The sequence below is a fragment of the Diorhabda carinulata genome, chromosome 8, assembly GCF_026250575.1.
Source record: "Diorhabda carinulata isolate Delta chromosome 8, icDioCari1.1, whole genome shotgun sequence".
Classification (NCBI taxonomy): domain Eukaryota; kingdom Metazoa; phylum Arthropoda; class Insecta; order Coleoptera; family Chrysomelidae; genus Diorhabda; species Diorhabda carinulata.
This window is the reverse complement of record NC_079467.1, coordinates 16,994,067-17,015,694: the sequence shown is the minus strand read 5'-3', so window position 1 is coordinate 17,015,694 and position 21,628 is coordinate 16,994,067. Positions and strand designations below refer to the sequence as shown.

Here is a 21,628-nt window from a genome sequence, read left to right as displayed (position 1 = left end):
AAGATGTGATATCGTAGTACGGTCCTGAAGTTTATTGATCCTCGCAAAAAGAGCGATAACCTGTTATTACAATCAACATATTAATATTATTACATTCCAATGATTTCGTAATTTAAATAAATTCCCATAGTGATTTATTTTTCCAGATAACCATAGGAATTCCCCTATAAACTGAATTCTCTTGGGTTTTTATATTTGATGCTGGTCTGCTGGTAGTCGTCGTGCAAGCCTCTCTCATGAGATACGTTCGTAAACATAAAAAACTAGTTATAGACATTCTCTTTTTTTGAAGATTCCGTAGAATTAAAAACAATGAGATCTTATTAAACTTTTTACAACAGTGATAATTATGAAGTGTAACGGTTTTCTACAACATTGTATTTGTTTTTACGTTGTTTTAAGTGAGTTTATATAGTGATTATTGAATTTAAAATTGAATTGCTTTGAAATTTTAGGTGTTATTAGTGTAGCAACTGGATTCTTGTTTAACAATGACAGTTTTGTAAATTTAAGAGAGAGAAGAGCAACGAACAAATGTGATGGGTAAGTTTTGAAAATTAATTTGTTTTTGTGAAACTAATCTATAATTGTGAATTATTAAGGCTGGCAGTCAAGGTCAAGTTTTTATTATATATTAACTACGTGTTTATATTTTGGTAAATGAATAATTATCGAAATGAAAACAGATACGGATTCTGAGACTATTGAAATATTCATTAAATTTCTTATTTGAATCGATACATATTTAAATTAAAAAAATTAACAAAAATCAAATTAATAAAATGAATCGAAACACATAGAATGTTAAAACGAGGTGAATACTCTTACTTTGACGTGTTTGTTATATGGTTATAATATTATTTTTGAAGTAACAAATAATATATAGGGTGAGTGTTGAAAGTTATGGATAGGTAATCGTGATTATTAGGTTTTATATTTATAAATGAAATACACAGTGTTTAACATTCATATATTAAGTCTTTATTTAAAAGACTACGTTTTCGAGAAGCGTCCTCACGCTTGAAAGAGTCGGTTTGTACTAACTAAAAAAACTAATAAAAAAATATTTACAATGAGGTCTAAGCCTCTCCTTAAGAATCGTAAAATTACAGATGTTTTACTAAAATATATGCATTACTCCGAAAAGTAAAAAGAGTCCTTTGTGTAACCCATGTGTCCGGGGTCATAAAACAGAGGTAGGACTTACTTTTCCTTTTCTAAAATATCTTTCAACTAAATGTTAAGTTTCCTTAAACATAAAATCTAAGCATAATGTTAAAATACTAAAATAAAAAATAATTTATAAAATAGGATTCAATTTTGCTCAGAGAAATTCAACAGTGAGTCATATGGAACTTTAAATACTTCTATCGTATGTACTAGAGTCCCTCAGGGAGAATAAAAAGGACTAAAAAGTGTCATCTTCTCTTATTTATTAACTTACATTGTGTGATTTGTGAAATCGACCATACATTTTAATTTTTTCATAATGCTATGCCCTACTATCAAGCATTTGTCTGCTATTAGCTAAACTTAGGAATTCCAGGACCGGATTTAGAAAAATTAATTGAGGGAATCGTATTGAATATTGCACTCCGTATAATATTTTTTTAAATGCAATAAGTGATTTTCAAACTATATAAATAACCGATGAAAACGATATATGCAACAAAGTTGTAGCATTTTTAGTGAACTATCAAATCTTATCAAACATAGAACAACCAAAAAGACGTATCTCTAAAAAGGTATTAACTTGAACAAATTTTGAGTATTTTGACTAAAATGATTTAGTGAATTCAAATTTGTTTTTTAATATTACTTTAAATTTTTTCTTATAACGTATTTTTTGTGCATTATTTTATCGTAATTTTGTTTATATTCCTATCATCTACCGAATGGTTATTTTTTTATATTTTTTATGTCATAGTTTTACGTGCGCCTCTGATCGAAGATGTATAAAAATCGAAAACAGATGTGACGGTAAAGAAGACTGTCAAGATGGTAGTGACGAATATGCGGACTGTAAAACTGAAGTACAGTAAGTACTTTTGCATTCAGATATTTTAAATAATTCATAGAGATAACATTTGTACCTATAAGCCAACAAGAATGATAAAAATAAACTTGATTTTCCGTTTGCCGTTGCCGTTCGCGAGTGACGTCTATTAACCTTATTCATAAATTTGACGTTGCTGCAGCTAACCTAAAAGTTTTGTTAGTCTCTTCGACGTTTTTTTTATTGAGAGCAAAATCACGTGACAAACGCAAACGGTTGTGATTGGTTCTTCTCTATTCCTAGGAAATTTGCTGCGCTTGGCGGGAAAAGATAAAATTCGTTCATGTTGCAAATCACCAACGACAAACGGCAACTATGAATGGTCTTATGCATTTCAAGGTTTTTAATTTCAAACAGCAAACGTCAACGGAAAGTCAAGTTTATGAATCGGCCTCAAAAGTAATATTGCTTGAACTTATGTCTAGGCATATCTGTTCTTTAACAAGGTGTGAAATTCTGACATATAACTAAAATAACTACCATTCAATTGCTAAAATCATACCTAGATCAAAGGTAAAGATGTAGGGACAAAAAATCCGGTCATTTTTAGACATCCTAGCCAGTAAAGTAAGCATTGACTAAGTATGTAGTCAGACAAACAAATTTACAATATCTGTCGATGTGTTGGACAGGTAATTCGATTGATAAAAAGTCAGGATAGGCAGAAAAGCGCATTCTAAAAGAACAGAATGTCGTTCCAAAATTTAAAAAATCAACACCTAAATATTTTGAGAAGCAACAAATGAAACAAAAATCAAAACTTTTGCTCGGTAAAGGTAAGGAAATCCTTATCGAAGACGAGTCATACTTTACTTTTGACGGGAGTGAAACGATGAATAACAAAACTTGTTATTGTTAGAAAGACGAGGAAGTAAATTCAGAAGTGTATTTCAAAAGAACCAAAAAGTTCAAGTCGAAAATTTTGATTTGGTTAGCGATATCTTCTATGGCCCTTCTTTAGCATACATTTGTCCTTTTGGATATTCTGTAACCATATAGATTGATGCAGTTCATAAAGAAAAAGCATCCCGAAGGAAATTTTGTGTTTTGGCCAGATATGATAACTGCTCATTTTGCAAAGGACGTTGTAGGAGCTTTTGCAAAGGACGTTGTAGGAGCTTTTGCAAAGTTGAATATTACTTTTATTGAGAAACTAAAGAATAATCATCAACTGAAGCCAATGTAGTGAAGTTTGAAACGAAATGTGGGAGACAACTACACATGAAGAATTAAAAAAGAGAATTTTGAGCAAACTCTAACAGTATTTCATAATTAAATGCAGCATTTAAAAAGTAAAATTAGGAAAGCGAAGCGACTGGGTGTTGTTTCAGTTATATAAAAAGTATATAATTATAGTGTATTATTATTTCATAGAGTGAATTGCAAATAATTAAATTAAAACAAACAGTTTGTGCGGATTTTTTGTCCCTACACCCTTAGTTTGACGTTAGGCGAGATTTTTATATTTTAGGCAATATATTCACCCTCGAATGAAAGCTCTTAGATTGTAGATCATGGTACTATTAGTGATGGATTTAGGTTTGATGCCGCCCTAAGCCCGTTTCGACACGCCGCCCATTTTGATTAAATTGATCTCATTAATTTTGATTTTTGTTTAAAAATAACTTAATAAAGTATAATTTTCAAGTATAACTAATACACATTAAGGATAAATAAGCTTTAGATAGATAAATAATAAATATATATTATTTTAATATAAATCAATTTGAAAATTGCTTTTTCTCGGCTTCGGTCCGCCAACTATCGTCATAGTTAACTTCTTGGGCTGGTGTAACTTCAATAGATAGTAAGTCTTCGCCCATCCTTGATCGAAAAAAAAAATTCTGAGAGCCACGTCGGATAAACATCCCGTGAATGCAATACATATTTTTTGTGCAGAGCCTACGTCTTCCGTTTGTGCTAAGGAATCTTGATAAAGCCTTATTTGAACTGTTCACTCAGAGTGTTTAGAATAGGCTAATAAAAATTTGTGCAAAAATTTTCTTGTCCAGAGAAAGGTGCTTTTTCATTTACTGAGTGAGTAATCTGGCTGAATTTTTCTGTTTTATTTATGACGATAATCAGAACGAAAAAAGTCATGACCTCCAGATAGTGCTTTGGCTTTTTCTTCATATTCAGAAAATTGTGTATCTCTCATGTTTTAAAGAAACAAATCCAGAAAACTATAGATGTGTATTACGGATGATAAATCAACTTAAGATCTTTGAAGCTTCTTATTAGCAGCATTAAATATGCGGGGGTCCTACAGCTTCCTTTGCCGCATCCCGCATTTCACATGCCAAACTTTTCTATCTACTCGTTTCCCTGGATAGCCCTGTCTTTCATGGTCTGTTGAATTCCTTCCTTCCAGGTCCTTGAGGGTCTTCCTCGTCTTCTTCTACTCTGTGGTTGGTACATCAATGTTTTCATCGGCCACTTGTTCTGCTCCATCCTCATCACATGTTGCTTAGCCTGTATTCTCTTTGAAGTCGTGTATATAAGATATAACCTCGTCGAATATCTTTATGTTCTGGATATCCTGCACGATCGTCCATTTCCACAGCCTCTATTTTTTTCTCCTGTCTATTCGTCAGTTGCAGCACTCGCATCAATACGTTAAAATATGCTCTACTATGACTTTGTATATTGTCATTTTTTTGCTTAGGTGAATTTTCTCTGACCAAAGTAATGAGTTCAGAATTTGTGTAGCTTGTTACACTCTATTTCTTATATCTTCTTTTTTTGTTCCATCTTACGAACTTATGCTTCCCAGATATTTGAATTGTCGGAATCTTCTTTTGGGTTTCCAACCAGCAGATACTCTGGTATTGACATATTCATATTCAAACTTCATTTTGTCCATGTCGCAAGCTTTAACAACTTGGTCGTTTGCGAAAAATAGAATTGTTAGGCACTTATCCTCTATCTCAATTCTATTTCTCGCAGTTTTGGAACTTCATCAATGTATATAATTAAATAATGTTGGTGATAAACTGGACCCTTATCTCAAACCGTTTGAATATGAGTATTGTTTCGATATGGTACTTTCTAGCTCGACTCCACCTTTTGACTTTCTGTATATGTTCTGAATAGCCCGATCATAAACATTGCTGAGATCTGATGTCGTCAATACATCCAACAGTAGCAGCATTAGAACGATCTAAAATTAAATTCCAAACAATGACTAGTTTGTTGTTTGTCGGTTTCTCATCTTTGCTTTTGGTAATAAGAGAAGACAGAAATTTTTTCGTTGCACCTAGATATCCAAATGATGTGTAGATGTAGTGAAGAAATTGTATAGTTCTTGTAAAGTAGACAAGAAGTTTGTTTATGTAATGTTTATAAATACATTTATTCACCTACAGTATAATGGTCGTTGTAACAGATTACCGGTTTAATGTCACGTGGTCGTAGAATCCGAAGACGTTGGCCTTGAAAATTCCAGATCGCTAATACCATCTTGCCGTTTGACAGCATTTGGCGGGAAATGAACCATACACCATGTGCAGCATAGTGAGCTTAAAAACTTACGATTCGTTGGATAAATCACCATTCTGGGGACACTTAATGCCAATAATGGGAACAGACGAAAATACGGTAACGAAATATGCCGAATTGACTCGTTTTCCGTTGCACAAACCGCTCACACAATTATGGCGCCAACATACCAACTATTTAACGATAAAATAAAATAACGTCGGGGTCACCAATTGTGGGGTTGGATGAGAAATATAAACACTACAATGTTTAGTGTTCGTTATAACGTGGTTAACAACCAATTCAACTGCAAACAAGTAATGAAAATTACTCGATAAAGTAGATAATTATAATACACTGAAACAACAGTTAACTTCATCCAAGAAAAAAAACTAAAAAAAATCATTTAAAGCCAGAAAAATTTATTGGTTCTAGATTTTTTCTCGAGTCAACTGTTTTTTTTTTTCAGTGTATATTCCATTAAAAACGTATCTGGACCAATTTTTGAAATGGATTGTTTTTACTTTTTTCGTGTCTAAAATTCTGGAATTTCGTCCTCTAAATTGAGGGTAAATTAATCACTGGGTACTTTGTCTACATATTTTTTTAGATGCCCTGGCTACTTATTCACATGTGATTATGGTGCTTGTATAGATGCTGATAAAAAATGCGATAGAAAATCAGATTGTAGGGATAATTCAGACGAAAAAAATTGCGTATATTCAAATAATGAAGAACAGGATTCCGGTAACTGCAAGTAAGTTGGATTTCCAGGTATTTTTATCAATTAATTGTAAATTTTTTCACAGATCTAACGAATTTCAATGTCAATCTGGTCAATGCATATCTAAAGATAACAAGTGCAACGGCGTTGCCGATTGTACGGATAAATCCGACGAAACACGAGAGACTTGTTTGAATATGTTCTGTCCAGGATTCACTTACAAATGCGATTATGGAGCATGCGTCGATGGGTACGCCGAATGCAATGGTAAAAAGGATTGTATTGATAATTCTGATGAACGTAATTGTATGACGAATAAACCTACCTCGAAACCAACCGATAAACCTCCGGTTATTGTGGTACCTCCAAGTTCACAGTAAGTTAAATTGTTTCGATATTTCTTTTTAAAGAAACGCAAAAACAGTCACTATGGTATACAAATCAAAGAAGCTGAATTTTCACATGAACATTAGTGATATTACGAGGTCCAGCTATTAAATAATCGGAGCAGATTTTATCTGGCCAAATACTGCTTCACAGATAGCGCATTATGGGCAGGTGCGTAGTTCTGGTACAAAATCAACGAGTTTTTCTTCCATAACTCGGGCCATTTTTTACGTTCTCACAGTGTAGCCAAAATTGACAAATAGTTAGTCGGGTTGACAGTCTGACCCTCTGGAAACCATTCAGTCATCACGATACCGTTCATGTCGAGAAAAACGATCTATATTGCCTTGAATTTTGATTTGCTCTCTCGGCACTCACTAAAGCGCTTACACCACTCCAAAACACGCGTACGAGATAGAGAATTATAGCACTCAGTCGAAGTTTTTTTCAATTTAACGAAAAATTTGAGATCGATACGTTGCTCTTGTTTTTCGGCACGAGAAAAAACACGTTCGTTTCAAACGGAAATGTGTTTTGGGACGTGCATAGACAAGATATCTAGATACCAAACGGTCTTGTGATACGGTCGGTATTATGATAGTATTCACATTGTTGTCAGATATTTCCTATTTCCTAGATCACCTTATATATTTTGTGTTTTTAATAATTCATATCCTAACCGAAATTCCATAACAAGATCTATTGTCAGCAAATTAGTAGAAAAGTTTAACGATACTGATTCAGTAGAAGATTTATACAAATCAGGGTGTAGAAAAACTGCATCAACTGGGTAAAGTAAATAAGAAAAAACTGGTCATTGCATCACTAGCATTAATTTATAACTTCTGCTACTTTGCTGTGATATGTGATAGGCAGAAAATACTATTAATCAAAATACTAACCTCAAATTTCATTTAATATTTTGTGCCTAGCTTAACAATGAGAATAAAGCTAAGTTTTATCAAAGTCAGATGATCTGTTGAGCCAAAAGTAACTAGATTTCTCCCTAGAACTGCAACTTGCATGCAATAAAATTCAAACCGATAAAGATGCAAATGCGAGATCTTGGATGAAACAATCAGATAAACTTCATCTGCGCATGCTTTTGATCAAGAAATATTGCGCTTTGCATTGCAATGCAACGCTGTATTACATCATATCAAGCGGCCTTTAGAAGTAGATCCACTTTTTGAAGTAGAAAAATTACGAATTGTAGATAACATACAGTAAATGTTGTTCATTTATTTCAATACAACATATCATGCGATTTTTAAAACTTTACATTTTGTAAAATCCCTGACTGCTCAATTATTCTTATTTGTATGGCAATCTTATATTTTAATTTTCAATATTTGCAGGTTTTGTTTTATAAACGATGTTTTCATGTGACTCCATAGGAAATAGTCGAAAGGATTCATGTCAGGTGATCGCGGGGGCCATAATACCGGCCGAATCACAAGAGCCTTGTACACAAAAATTTATAAAGATCGTACAATCTGTTTCCGAGATAATTGAGGCGTTCCATATATAAAACTCTGTACTGGAAAAGAATCCCATGGAAAACTCAGATTATTCTCACTTGCGACGTCATAAATCGTTCTTTTCCAGTCTCACAAGTGAGATCTAACTGAGTGTTTACCCTCAATCTGCACTAACTTGAGACCGTGTGCTCTAATGAGTTTTGTGAACTCAGATTGAAAATGAGGTTAAGGACATCACGTTATCAGATCTTGTCATCAAAATAAACAATACTAAATTATTGCAAATAGACGTTGTTGTGAATAATCTTATGAATAATATTATTTTCCTAATGTCGTTTCTTTTGCTGTGAGACGGATGGATCACCAATGATAATGGTGAGTTTTATGTGGTTATCGTGAATATTACTCGCTTGGAAAAAATCGTCTGCCGAAGCGATTGGCTTGAATACCGAGGAAAAAAAATTACTAATCACTCCAATAGATCGACCCCGGTTAGTCGATTGGCCAAAAGTGGTGTACAAGCAAGCAAGAGCTTATAAAGATTACGGATCACAACAACGCCAACTTAACTTCACTTGACTTTTCTAATTGATGTTTTGTTGAATGCACCTTTAAAATAAATCGTTATTGCTCGGAATTTTAATTGAAACGAGCAAAAAATTTTCTATCTGAATTACCCTCGAACATTGATAAATTTTCTAACAACTTTTTCAAGCTTGTTGCTTATATTCACTACTCAAGTAAAATCAATTTCATTGATTTTACTTGAGGTGTTGAGGTTTTCAGCAACGTGTTCCTGTCATAGTCACGTGGACGAATTAGTTAGGCAACTTCACAAAAACTTGGAGCTCTCTTTAAGACTAAAAAGCTATATACTCAGCAACAGATTCTAATCCATCTTTGGGGTATTGCTCGCACTTTTGGAGCTCGATTCCCAAGTATACTCTGAGGAAGTTTGGCTCAATACAGAAGAGAGAAATTCGATTTGTAGACGATCTAGAGTTGACCAGAAACTTGGACAACTTAGAGCATAGAAGTAAAGTCGCTGACCTGACTCTGTTTTAACGATACTACCACGGCATATGCTCTTACAAGCTGCCCAACGTAATCCCACCTAGAGCAGTATTTGCAAAACCTACTCGACAGGCACACGTGGCTCATGAACATCAAGTTCATGTCTGCAGACGCCCAGAACGTCCATTTATCGGGATTGGAGAAATGCAAACCCGAACAGAAGTTCAAAATCAATATCCACAAATATCTCCATAAGGCAGGCACCGCTCGAACTATTCGATTTTAATAAGAATTTACCATCTTGTACTTGCTTTTTACATAAAAAAAATCAAAATAGATTTAAGGTGATTAGTGAAAAACATAAATTTACTTTGTTGCATTGTGTAATAAATGAAACTTGTGATAATCATATGTAAATATTAAATTTTTTATCGCGTTTAGGGGTTGTATGTTACCTGACCATCCAGAAAATGGAAAATGGGCAATTATTGGTGGTGCTCGAGCGGAACCAAAAACAAAAGTATCCGTTAATACTCTTTTAACATATTCTTGTAGATCGGGTTACAAACTATCTAGTCATAATGCATTATCACTTTGCTCAGAAAAGGGATGGTCAGCTGAAACTCCTACTTGCTCAAGTAAGTATATTAATAATTTATCTATGACGTATATCAGTTTAAGGACCGAATATATCATGTAATTCTTAGCCTAACATAGAAAAAATGGTCATGAATCATTTAGGATAATGTAGCGAAACATAATAGAAACGCGAATGTAGTGTCCGGCTTAATTGTGCGTATGCGCGAGGGCCCACATATGATCCCGAGGAGAGGAAGGTTCAATTGACGAGATAGCACGCAAAGTGATACTCAACGTCCGAAATTGAGCACTGAATATCCTGTGTACGCCAAGATACTTCGTGCTTTACACGTGCTTTACTTCGTTAAGTGCAAACGGTCAGAGCTGCTATAAAAAAAGCAGTGATTCTGCCTCAAGTTAATGTGCCTCTACAGGTTTTCGAGGCCACACAAAGTGTACTGATCAATTTTAAATGGGAACCCTACCACCCGCACATGTCTCTCTATGACTTCCAGCAAGAAATCATCTCAAAGGAAAGCGCTCCAGCTCGGACAAGGAAATGTAGGGCACAGTGGAAGTTCCTATCACAGCAACAGGAATTCTGGCTCTCCGTGATAATTGTTATTAAATACCTCTATTATACCCACAGGGTTGTTCCATACCTTTTTATTTAAACACTCCGTGTAACGTCAAATTATTTTTCAATATATTCTCTCTTTATTCCCACGACGAAGAGATAAGAACGTGGATTGAAATAATACGTAAAGTGGAAACCAACTCTCACTAATAGAAACCTCTCAGTTCAGACGCGCATTTAAAGCTGACATAATGAATAAAATAGAAGCCTTTGAGAAATGGTGCTAGCGGTGAACATTCAAGATACTGTGGACTCCACTTCTAAACACCATAAAAAAGAGATGTCGGATATTTCGGGCATATAATACGAGGTACCAAATATCGCATCCCTCGCCTGATCATTTAGAAAAAGGTTGAGAGCAGAAGATGGATAGTTAGGAAAAAGCTATCGTGGTTACGAAATATTAGAAATTAGATCAGACCGGGAGTAGAATAACTATTCTGAGTAGCGATAAATAGAGAGCAATCCAATAAAATTGTAATGCAGATAGCCCACGCTTGAAGACAGGCACGGTACTGAATAAAGAAGAATATCTCAATTTAAGACATTTTTCATGGACCCCACTACGTATATTCAACTGCTGTGGGAAATAGAATATTTTCAACAGTTTCTGTTCCAGATTCAACTCGAATCAACCCTATCAATTTTACATATCTATCGAGCTTACAATATCCTGTTAATAAACTCACTACTCAGTCTTCACTGATCAGATTTCTACTGGCACTTTTAATATGAACTGTTTTGCTTGTCTTTGACTGCCACTATAACCTAGAGTTATACTTCTACGAAATAAAGTACCTTTAGCATTATTTGTATGTCTGTGTAGCTAGCAATTGAACTATTTACTATTATTTCTAAAGGTGGGGTGAATTTATACACACTGTATCTTTAACTGTTTACTACTTATATAGTTCACTATGACATTGATATATATGCTGACTCCTCGCTGCTAAACAAGCACGTCTTTATAGCGATAAGAAGTTCTCGAATAATCGTAGAAAGTGAGCAAACAAATAAATAAATAAAAAGGACTTCCTAGAAATTGGTTCTAAAAACAATATAAACAAATCGCCATTGTATTAATAAAAATTGGATCATTGGATTTTTATTAGAACTGATGCGTGACAGGTCGCATTGTCGTGGTGGAAAATGATTCGTCTTCTACGATTGGTTTCTCTAATTTTTTTTCCAACTCTTGGCGATCATTTACTTGGAAGTGCTTCGTGCGTGAACAACTTATAGGATTTGGCTCATTTTGAAAGATTAATTGTTGTCTAGTTTCGGATTCATTCAAATTATGCGGTATCCAGAGCGAATAAATCTTTTTGACGGCCAAATGCTCATGCAATATTGAATGTATGCGAGTGGAACCAATTCCCAAGTATGCCTCAATCTCACGTTATGTCACATCACGATTTTGCAATATCAGTTTACGCACAGCATCAATGTTTTCTGGCAGAACAGCCGCTTTTGGAATACCCTCACGAAATTCATCCTGTAGCAAAGCGCGACCACGATTGAATTCGGTAAACCAGCGAAACGCGGTCGCTAAAAATGGTGCTTCACCAAAAGTCGAAGCGTGTTTATTGTCACACTACTGTTGATTTAATCCACTTCGAAAGTCTCGAAAATGCTCGCGATTTAATTCCATTTTTTGACAAAGATGAATGTTTCAAGTATCTGTAAACAACTCAAATAGTAGTATAACAACACGTTCTGAGTGGCAATGTCAAATTTGACATATTCTCATCACTGTTGCCATATCTGAAAACTTAAGTAGCAATCCTCGTATTATTGTATCTATAGGTTGCTCCATTATGCTTTCATTTCCAATTATGTCAGAATATCTTTTACAGTATTGTGAAAACAATGTACGTAAACTCATTCATTTATTTTATTTTTTAGTACTATGCCCACCTTTGTACACGACCGAAGTAACTCAAGTATCTTGTTATAATGAAAATAAAGCGGAAATCAAGTGCAGCGAAGCTACAGAAGGTGCTTACGCCACGTTTGTCTGTTCTCCTTATTACGAACCAGTAGATAGAGTACCTGTTACAAGATTTTGCAGAGGTGGAACTTGGAATTTACCAGCTCCGCAGTGTATACCAGGTCAGCCAATCGTAATCAATCTTAATTTTAACGTTAACATTTACTATAACAATAAAACTTTTACTATTGACGAAAAACCTAATATACAACTTGACGTTAGATCTGGATCATTATAAATATTTATACGTAGCAATTTTGATTCTAAATTAGTTATTTTATGTGTGTTTTCTTTACTAACATAAATTGAAGCTTTTGTGTGAATAAAATGCTGTGAAAATTACGCTCTCTCCATCAAATTAACCTTTATTGTAAAGTCATTTCCCAACAAATAATCAAAAACGTTAAAAAGTCAAAAGAAAATGGTTACTGAATATTTTTTGATTATAGCTACTTGTTAGTATGATTTACATTAAAGAGTCATTTTTAACAAACTAGAGACGATAATCCACAAAATAATTACTATTGCAAAACAAAGTGGTTATACTTCTGTTTTAGTTTTATTTTGAAATAATTAAAACAGCTTCACAAAAACTTGAAATCCTCTTTGAGACCAAAAATGTGTATACTTCACACTAATCTTCTATAAGGATCATATTCGCCCATCCTTGGATAGACATCCGGAGCTCGGCTCTCAAGCATACCTTGAGGATGTTCGATTCAATATAGAAAAGAACAATTCGACTTGTAGGCAATTCAGAGTTGATCAGAAACTTAGAGCATAGAAGGCTGTCATACATAAACATAATCCACCTAGAGCAATATTTGCAAGATCAGGCATACGTGGCTCATGAGCAAGAAGTTCGCCTGTAAACGTCCAGAACATCAATTTATCGGGACTCCTTTTGGAAAAGTGTGGCATCAGCTACAATCTGCAGAAGCTCAAACTTCTTTGGTGGTTTTTTACATAAATTTGTTTTTGCAGTTTATGCAGTCTCAATGTGTTCCTCCAAATTTCCCATTTTATGCAACCCGAAAACAGTCTCAATAAACAGTAGCTTCAATTCGAAATGCTTTAGTAACGCTAAAAACTTTTTTTATTTTGATATTTCGTATTACGTCAAACACCCCATAAGTTCTTTTACCAACGCAGGGTTAAACCCTACAAAGCATTTGTATATTGTGGCGGTAATACATCCAATATCTTCCATTAACTGTTGAATGATTTTGTTTCCATTATGGTAAACAGCTGTTGTGGATTTTTGATCGAAAATACGTTTATTAAATTAAATATTTCTTCTCTAGTAAAAGCACTCTTTGTATTTTTTTTTGTGGAAGGGAAAATCTTCAAAAGCTGGAATTGCGATGTTATTTTACCCACTAAAAACACCCCTCTTGCTTCTCAATACACTGTATAACTGTTCCACCAGAAGATATTAATTCATATTGCTTGGACTTATCTTGGTATGTCTACCAGATCTTTCTAGTTTTGATTTATTATCTTTGTCACCATAGGGTTTTCCAGGCTAGCTATCATTTTATATACATTTTGTAACGATTGTTGAATAAGGTAACTTGTAAGCCACGATTAGTCAAAAAACGTGTAATTATAGTCAATTAAAAAATACTCTTTATCAATTATTCTTATTATAGAGTACTACTTAATCGAATATTGAGTTAAAAGGTTTAGTTATCTATATACCTAACCTAATCGAAGCTAAAGTAAAGTTAACCTAAGTAAACATAACCTAATTGAAGCTAAAGTTGAACCTAACCAAAAAGTGGATCCGTTCCTCGGTCTGTTAACAACGTCAAGAGACAATTCCCAATTGAAATTTTAATGATAAAAAACGTTAACAATTATTTTGGATTATTTTCTTACTGTGCGTATTTCACCTTCCCAGCTAAGGTCCCATCTCCTAAAAATAGCACCTTCAAAATAAAACCTTTCGTTTAATTCATAAATCCAGTTCAATCAATTCACTTATTGGTGAAATCGAAAGTATTAATTTCCGACATCCTCAATCTCAATAAATGGATTCTACGACCTCGAAAACACTAAACGTATTTAAAAGGTGATCCTACCATGATCCATGTGAGGATTGAAGGTGGGGCCTTCAATCACCGTCCGCTTATCAGTGACCGTATATACAAATTATAGAATAAGACTTAATCGAATGTTTAGTTACAAGGTTTTATTGTCTATATTAGAATCGGGTTTCTAACGAAACGTGTTTTTTAATTGACTAAAAATACACGTTTTTTATAAAATGACCTATTGGTTCAAAAACCGTCACAATTTACTGATGATAGTAAGCTTTCGATTTGTTGTATAGTTGCCCTAAGTTCCTCCTGCAATATTTGACATGCAAAAAAAGTATGCTTTAGAGTATCTTCCACTTTAGAACCGTAAAGACTAATTGGTGAGTGTCTAATTTTAAAAAAATAGCTATGAAACATCCATGTCTTATGAGTAGATGTGTTAGATGATAATTTATACATCCGTGTTCTCTATCAAGCCAAATTTCAATTAATATTTTTGTTCAGCTACCTTTATCACCTGCCTAACTGCCCTGCAGTCAACCATGAGTACAGCTTCAGTATTTTTTCCGCGAGTTTTAGACTTAATTGTAATATCTGTAACCAGTAATTCTTCTGATGTTACGGTACAGGTACATAATGGCTTTTGTAACCCATATTGATGCTTAGCACCCAGTATCTTGTAGAGCTTCGATTCTGTACAGATTTATGTCGGATCATTAATTCAACTAAATGATTAAACTTAATATAAATCAGTTTTTTTAAGTCTTCATCTATTTTCCTCAGCGTTCTATTCCATATCTCTCAGATTGCTTCCTATTATTTAATAACGAAAAAATTCAGAAAATGATAATCCAGCATCCCTTTCACTCCTACGACCACAATTTCAAACCCCTCAAAACTCAAAATGTTTATAAAACTTAGTAAAAACAATAAGATTATTCAGTAACTTATTTCAGTTATAAATAAATGTTAAACTAAGTTATTTCATCATATGTTTACATTCATTAAACTAATAATATTTTGAGGTTATGATCTTTAATTAATATAAAGCTTGGTTTATGCAGTCAAAATTAAAACATTAGACCAACAAATTGAATTACTAGTTGAAAGACTGAAATGCAGAAAATTAACAGTAAATTTAAATTAAAATTAAATTAAGAGCTCGCCAACTTTTAAATTCTCAATTCAATTCCTTAATTTTGTGAGGTTATAATCACAGAATACGCCAGGACAGTTTAGGTTGGTGGTATTGTTTTGTTTACAACATCCTTGCTTTTAGGTTTGAAAATATTTGAAACTAATATAAAAAAAATAGGAAAAAGCAATATCTGAAAATCAGCCATGTCCTTTTTAGATGATGGAACACTGATAGATAATGTCAGGAGCTTTCCACATTTCTATGGCAAAAATAACTCAAACAGGGAATTTCTATTGGTTTACCTTATCCTTAATTCAAACCAAAAAATTAACACCAAGAAAGTTTACTTTAATGTTAATTTTCCTTTAGTTTTAATTTTGCCTGCATAAACTAAGCTTTATATGTGTATAACATTAACTGGTATTTTTTATTGAACAAATTCTTCTTATGCTTTTTGCAACTACTAATAATGTTATTGGAAATCCTTCAGTAACTTCCCGGTTTACAATCATAATAAAAACACGTTCATTTGGCATTTTCATGATCCCAGAATCCAGAATTATACGAAACAGCGATTCATCTTTATTACAAAAACATATCAAATTTTATAGAAAAATATATTTTCCCGACCTTACGGCCAACTAACATAGCCTAACCAAAACAAAAGTAAACCGAACCTAATCGGAGCTAAAGTAAAGTTAACCCAATCGAAGCTAAAGTAAACATAACCTAATCGAAGCTAAAGTGAAGTTAACCTAATCGAAGCTAAAGTAATGTTAACCTAATCGAAGCTAAACTAAAGTTAACCCTATTTGAAGCAAAAGTAAACCCAACCCAATCGGAGCTAAAGTAAAGTTAACCCAATCGAAGCTAAAGTAAACATAACCTAATCGAAGCTAAAGTGAAGTTAGCCCAATCGAAGCTAAAGTAATGTTAACCTAATCGAAGCTAAACTAAAGTTAACCCTATTTGAAGCAAAAGTAAACATAACTTAATCGAAGCTAAAGTAAAGTTAACCCAACCGAAGCTAAAGTAAATATAACCTAATCGAAGCCAAAGTAAACGTAATCAGAAATTGGATCCGTTTCTCTTATTTTGGACTGTGTTCTTACTGTGTCTTTCACCTTCCCAGCTAAGGTCCCATCTCCTAAAAATAGCACCCCCAAAATAAAAGCGTTAGTTAATTGATAAATCCAATTCAATCAATTAAATTATTGCTGAAATTGGAAGTATTAATTTTAGACATCTGGGATCTCGATAAATGGATTCTACGACCTGGAAACCACTATTAATGTGTTTTTATTATGACCTTAAACCAGGCAGTACGGATGTTGACATGTTTTTTATTAAATTGTCACCTAACTTACTGTAAAATTAACTAATGTATGTACGAGGTGTGATCAAAAAATATTATTATTATTTTATTGGAAATATGAATTCTTCTTCTTCAAAGCACTACCTTTCATTAGCAATATCCTTATTCTAATGCTGTATCCATGAATGGAAGGCTTTTTTCTGCTTTGTCATGGTCTTGTCAACATTTTCTTTCAGCGCATTTTTTAATTTTCGAAAAGGGCGGGTATGGTGGTACTAAATCTGGTAAGAAGGATATGAACAGATAGGTAGACAGATAGTAGGAGAAAATTGTTTGTCCACTTTTTAGGTCTCTTTCTTTGCATGTAGTTCCACAACTGTTCAGTACTTCTACCGTGTGTTTGAAAAAACAAATTTAGTACATTTCATCTGTTTTTGAAGTAAAAAATGGTCATTTACTGGCTCAATTCTACTTTTGCATCGTCCATAACAATTTTTAAGGTTACTATATTATGTATTTTCATCAGGATTAATATTTCGATATTTTTGGAGCTTTTTTGGTAATTTTTTAAAGTTAAGTTAAAAAGCATACTGACGAGCCAGACATATACCGTAGTGAATTATTGCTATAAAAATTCGTTTTCCATATTTTTTTATCAAACCTTGTAAAAATAATTTATGTATTAAATTTTTTATACATTAAATTATGTAACTGAAAAGTATTATTTTTAATAAAGTGTAATTAATTTTTCTTGCCTTATTTATACACGAAGCAGTTTTAAAAAAACAGCAAGAGAAAGCAATTTTTGTTCTTCGAGGTAAGCAACGATTATATGGGATGATAGATAATTTCAAACATAGTAGATCTAGAATTTATTTATTCAGCAATGGTCTAATGATGGTACATGAGGTATTTCATACTAGGTAGCAACAATGTATATCAAAAAAATCCTCAAAAAGAAGAATTGAAATATGCACCAATATATTCAGATTTGTAGCAACCTAGGGCTTGTTGAAATCCTATTATTTGGGTACCATAAAAAATTAACATTAGCTCATTTTTTTTCAGCTTGTGGAGAAAAACGTGTTTCGGCTGTACCATTAATAGTAAATGGAAAGAACGTTGATAGAGGAGATTATCCATGGGTTACAGCTTTGTACCGAAGACAAGGTGGTGAATTCATCAATTCGTGTGGCGGTTCAATGTTAACCCAACGTGTCATTGTAACAGGTAAATAGATTTTAGACACATACTGTAACTATTTATACCATAAATCGAAGTTTTTTTTAAATTTTGACGTTTTTCCAAATTCAACTTGTTCTGTGCAATGCTTTTATAAACAATCCGGCTCTCGCAGGTACTTCAAAGATTCCAAAATATTCGATAACAGCGTAATTATACAGGTAAAAGCTTCAGTTACAGTGGAAAGAAGAATAACCTAATCCCTCTAGCATCAATACAGTAATATTTAATTATGATGAATTATTAATGTTTTTATAGATTTTTTTCGGTTAAAAAAATATTTCTTAAAGAAAACAGACGTTTTTTTTTGTTAAACGTTTGTTTATAGAAATAAATATTGAAATTGTGTTGTATTCTATAAGTACAGTATTGGTATTTTTCCCATATAGTCCATTTGTCAACTTTTCACCTTTTTGGGCCAATCCAATTATCGAATGTTCTTGTAGGTTCCTCAAAAACGTTCAGAACACTTCAGAATATAAGATAATATAATACTCTTATACTTTCAGCTGCTCATTGTGTAACTTACGAAGATTCGAAAGGTGCTGTTGTTGATAAAGATATATTGAGAATAGCAGTTGGGAAATATTATAACAAATTCATGGATCCTCGAGATACCCAAGCTCAATATTCAACTGTAAGTTATTAAAAAATGTATCCTAACTGTATTTTTATATAGTTTTCACAAATCAAAATATTTTTGATACTAAATCACATAAAAATATCTTTTTCAACATAATATAATTTTTTCACATTTTTACAATCTCATCATACTTTCTAAGTAAGTTAACATTGTTAGAATGTGACTTCATACTCTCTCTATGACATGTAACCATGCAAGACCTATATAACAATGGAAAAATATCAGCTTTAACACTAAGTAAAGAGATACACATGGCAACATTGGTCTTAGTGATGCTTAGTTAGAACACAAAATCCACTTTTTCCCTTTTTCTCCTCAAATTATAAAGTAATTGACTGTCCAAGGCGAATTAAACGATGTAGCTTGTTCTAGTTTGGACAGGAATCAAAATATAATTGCCACTTGAAGGAGAACACTACCACAGGACTAACTTGATCTAAGACTCACACCCATTAAATAGAATGTGTATCGAAAACTCCAAAACAGAACTATGTTCCAAAAAATAGATAGAGAAAGAAGAAGATATCAGTTGTCCATCACCTCATCCATATGGAAAATGGAATATATATTCAAATTAAAGTGAAAATACAACTAACAATTCTATATTTGGGTCTAGTAAACTATTTGATTCTGAACCCAATTGGGAAAAATCGCACAAAGGAAAAAGAAAGAGATACAAACACCAGGAGGAGGAGGCATTGGGCAGGTCGAAAGGCTCAGCTCATTTCTGTTCAATCTCTTAATGGACAGAATTATAAAGGAAGTATCATCACTAAATATGGGATACCGAATGGGGCAGAATAAAAGAGTCAACATGGAATCAGGGAACAATGTGGGGTGCAAGTCATCGTAAGATGGGGGAGACAAAGAAAAATATACTGGTACGCCCACGTAAGAAGAATGAAAGAAAGTAGACTGCCACGCATCGTACTTGAAGGGAAAAAGGGAAAAGAGAACTTGGACGACCACCTAAGAGATGGATGGACAGCTGGCAGTTCACCTCCCAGGAATTGATACAGCAATTTTTAAACATTTCCAAAAAAATAAAATTTTTCCAGGTCATCAAATTAGGTATTCTTTTGCGAAATTACTTAATTTTTAAAGTAAAATTTCTCTAAAATATCATTTATCTAGTTTTGGAAACTAGAAATAGTCACTTGCGGCTAAAAATGGAGAATAGAACAGATGAAGGAACAATTTGTAGTCTATAATACATGGATTTTGCCATGGCAACTGCACTGTTGAAAATAAAAATTTTTATATTGCACTATTTATTTCAACTTCTCATCCAAATCTATCCAACACCATATGGAGAATTTTTTCTATTGTTTCGAGTGTAGAAACTTCAGTCTCTCAACTAAATTCATTAAACCTAATTTTTATCATTTAGCCTTGGTTTGAGTTGTGCTTAATTAGACCACAAAATTAACTTTTTCTTCAAATTAGAGGTAGTCTACTAACATTGACTCTCCAAGATGAAAAAAATGATGCAGCTTTTTCTATTTTTGACATGAGTCAAAATATAATTGCCAGTTAAAGTAGTGTATTCCTTTTGATTAAGAGTTTATGTATATCAATCCATCCTCGTAGCGTGGTGTACAATCTCAAATATATTCTCTATATTTTGCGCCTGCCTATGTTAGCTAACTGGATCATTTTTTCTTGAAACATCCTGTATATCCAACCATTAATTACATCAAAACCTCCAAATAAAAATACTCCAAAAGATGTTACAAAACAAAAACCAGAAGTATCTGGAGGATTACTTCTAGTCCATACCAGTTAATCTAAATGGAGATAGCTACCCCACAGGACCAATTTTGTCTAAGATAGAACTAATCAACCAGACTCATTTCCATAAAAATTATCAATTGATTTTGTTTTTTTTTTCTATAATTTTCAGATCAGTGAAATATTGGTGCATTCAAAATATAAAGGGGAAGCCCAAAATTTCGCTTCAGATATAGCATTTTTAGTCACCACTGATACTTTGTTATTATCAAAAGTAGTACAACCGGTTTGTTACCACAATTTGAATAATATACCTCTCAACAACAGGATGCAAGGAGTGGTAAGGACTCAATTTCAAGTCGATTCCTAATGATAGATGCTACAACAAAAAAACTGTTCCAATTTTAGATAACCGGTTGGGGATATACGACAGCAGGAGGTAACCCATCGGATGAATTAAAAGAGATATTAATACCTTATAAAGAAGATGGTACTTGCGAAGCAGAACTACCATCCGATTGGAGCGCTCGGTATTTTAGTCCTGACAAAATGTGTGCAGGACATTATAATAAAAGTAAGATAATTACTTATTACCAGTGTTATCAATAAACAATCTTGAAAGTTGAGTTCCTATCAATTACTAACAGTCGCATTTACACTAGCTGGTCCATCGAGCCGGGTATGAATCTATAGAAAGCTCGAAAGACCATATAATAGTGGAAGTAAAAAAATTATTCCATGATTTCAAATTAAGAAATACTGTAGAACAATTTATAGAAGAATACCAAGCATAGAGAACATTCAAAGCCTTTTTTATCCGAAAATTTGTAGATATTAAAATGTTTTTTTAGGTATTGCTGTATGTAAAGGTGATAGTGGTGGAGGATTAGTCTTTCCTTATAAGGACGGAAGATATTACATCCATGGTATAGTAAGTGTCGGTTATAAAGTTACAGCTGGATGCGATATACAACTAAGTACTCTTTTTACAAAAGTATCTTTCCATTCAGAATGGTTAGAGCTAGTAACAGCTAAATACAGTTGATTTTTGTACTAAATAAAATATTTTTTTAAACATGAATGATGTTTTTTGCTTTCCAAATTCATTTCAAAGGACGTCAAGAGAAATAATTTATGAGGACTATTCGGTTTTGTAGGAAAATAAAAGAATG

At 33.2% G+C, this 21,628-nt stretch overlaps 1 protein-coding gene across 1 annotated transcript; it reads left to right on the top strand.

The window, feature by feature from the left end:
- On the top strand, positions 1-21,537 carry LOC130897262 (modular serine protease-like). The gene is made up of 12 exons (XM_057806021.1): positions 1-401; positions 456-543; positions 1,928-2,038; positions 6,144-6,290; positions 6,343-6,633; positions 9,581-9,777; positions 12,261-12,467; positions 17,909-18,070; positions 18,592-18,719; positions 20,629-20,796; positions 20,865-21,030; positions 21,308-21,537. Exons 1-12 carry the CDS (start codon positions 350-352, stop codon positions 21,499-21,501), a joined length of 1,911 nt encoding a protein of 636 aa, XP_057662004.1. The 5' UTR covers positions 1-349; the 3' UTR covers positions 21,502-21,537.
- Positions 21,538-21,628: the final 91 nt, after the last annotated feature.

Coding starts and splice junctions, on each gene's coding strand:
- LOC130897262 (XM_057806021.1), top strand. CDS start 350: ATGAAGTGTAACGGTTTTCTACAACATTGTATTTGTTTTTACGTTGTT. Junction 18,720..20,628: donor CCCAAGCTCAATATTCAACT/GTAAGTTATTAA, acceptor TATAATTTTCAG/ATCAGTGAAATATTGGTGCA. Junction 21,031..21,307: donor TGCAGGACATTATAATAAAA/GTAAGATAATTA, acceptor ATGTTTTTTTAG/GTATTGCTGTATGTAAAGGT.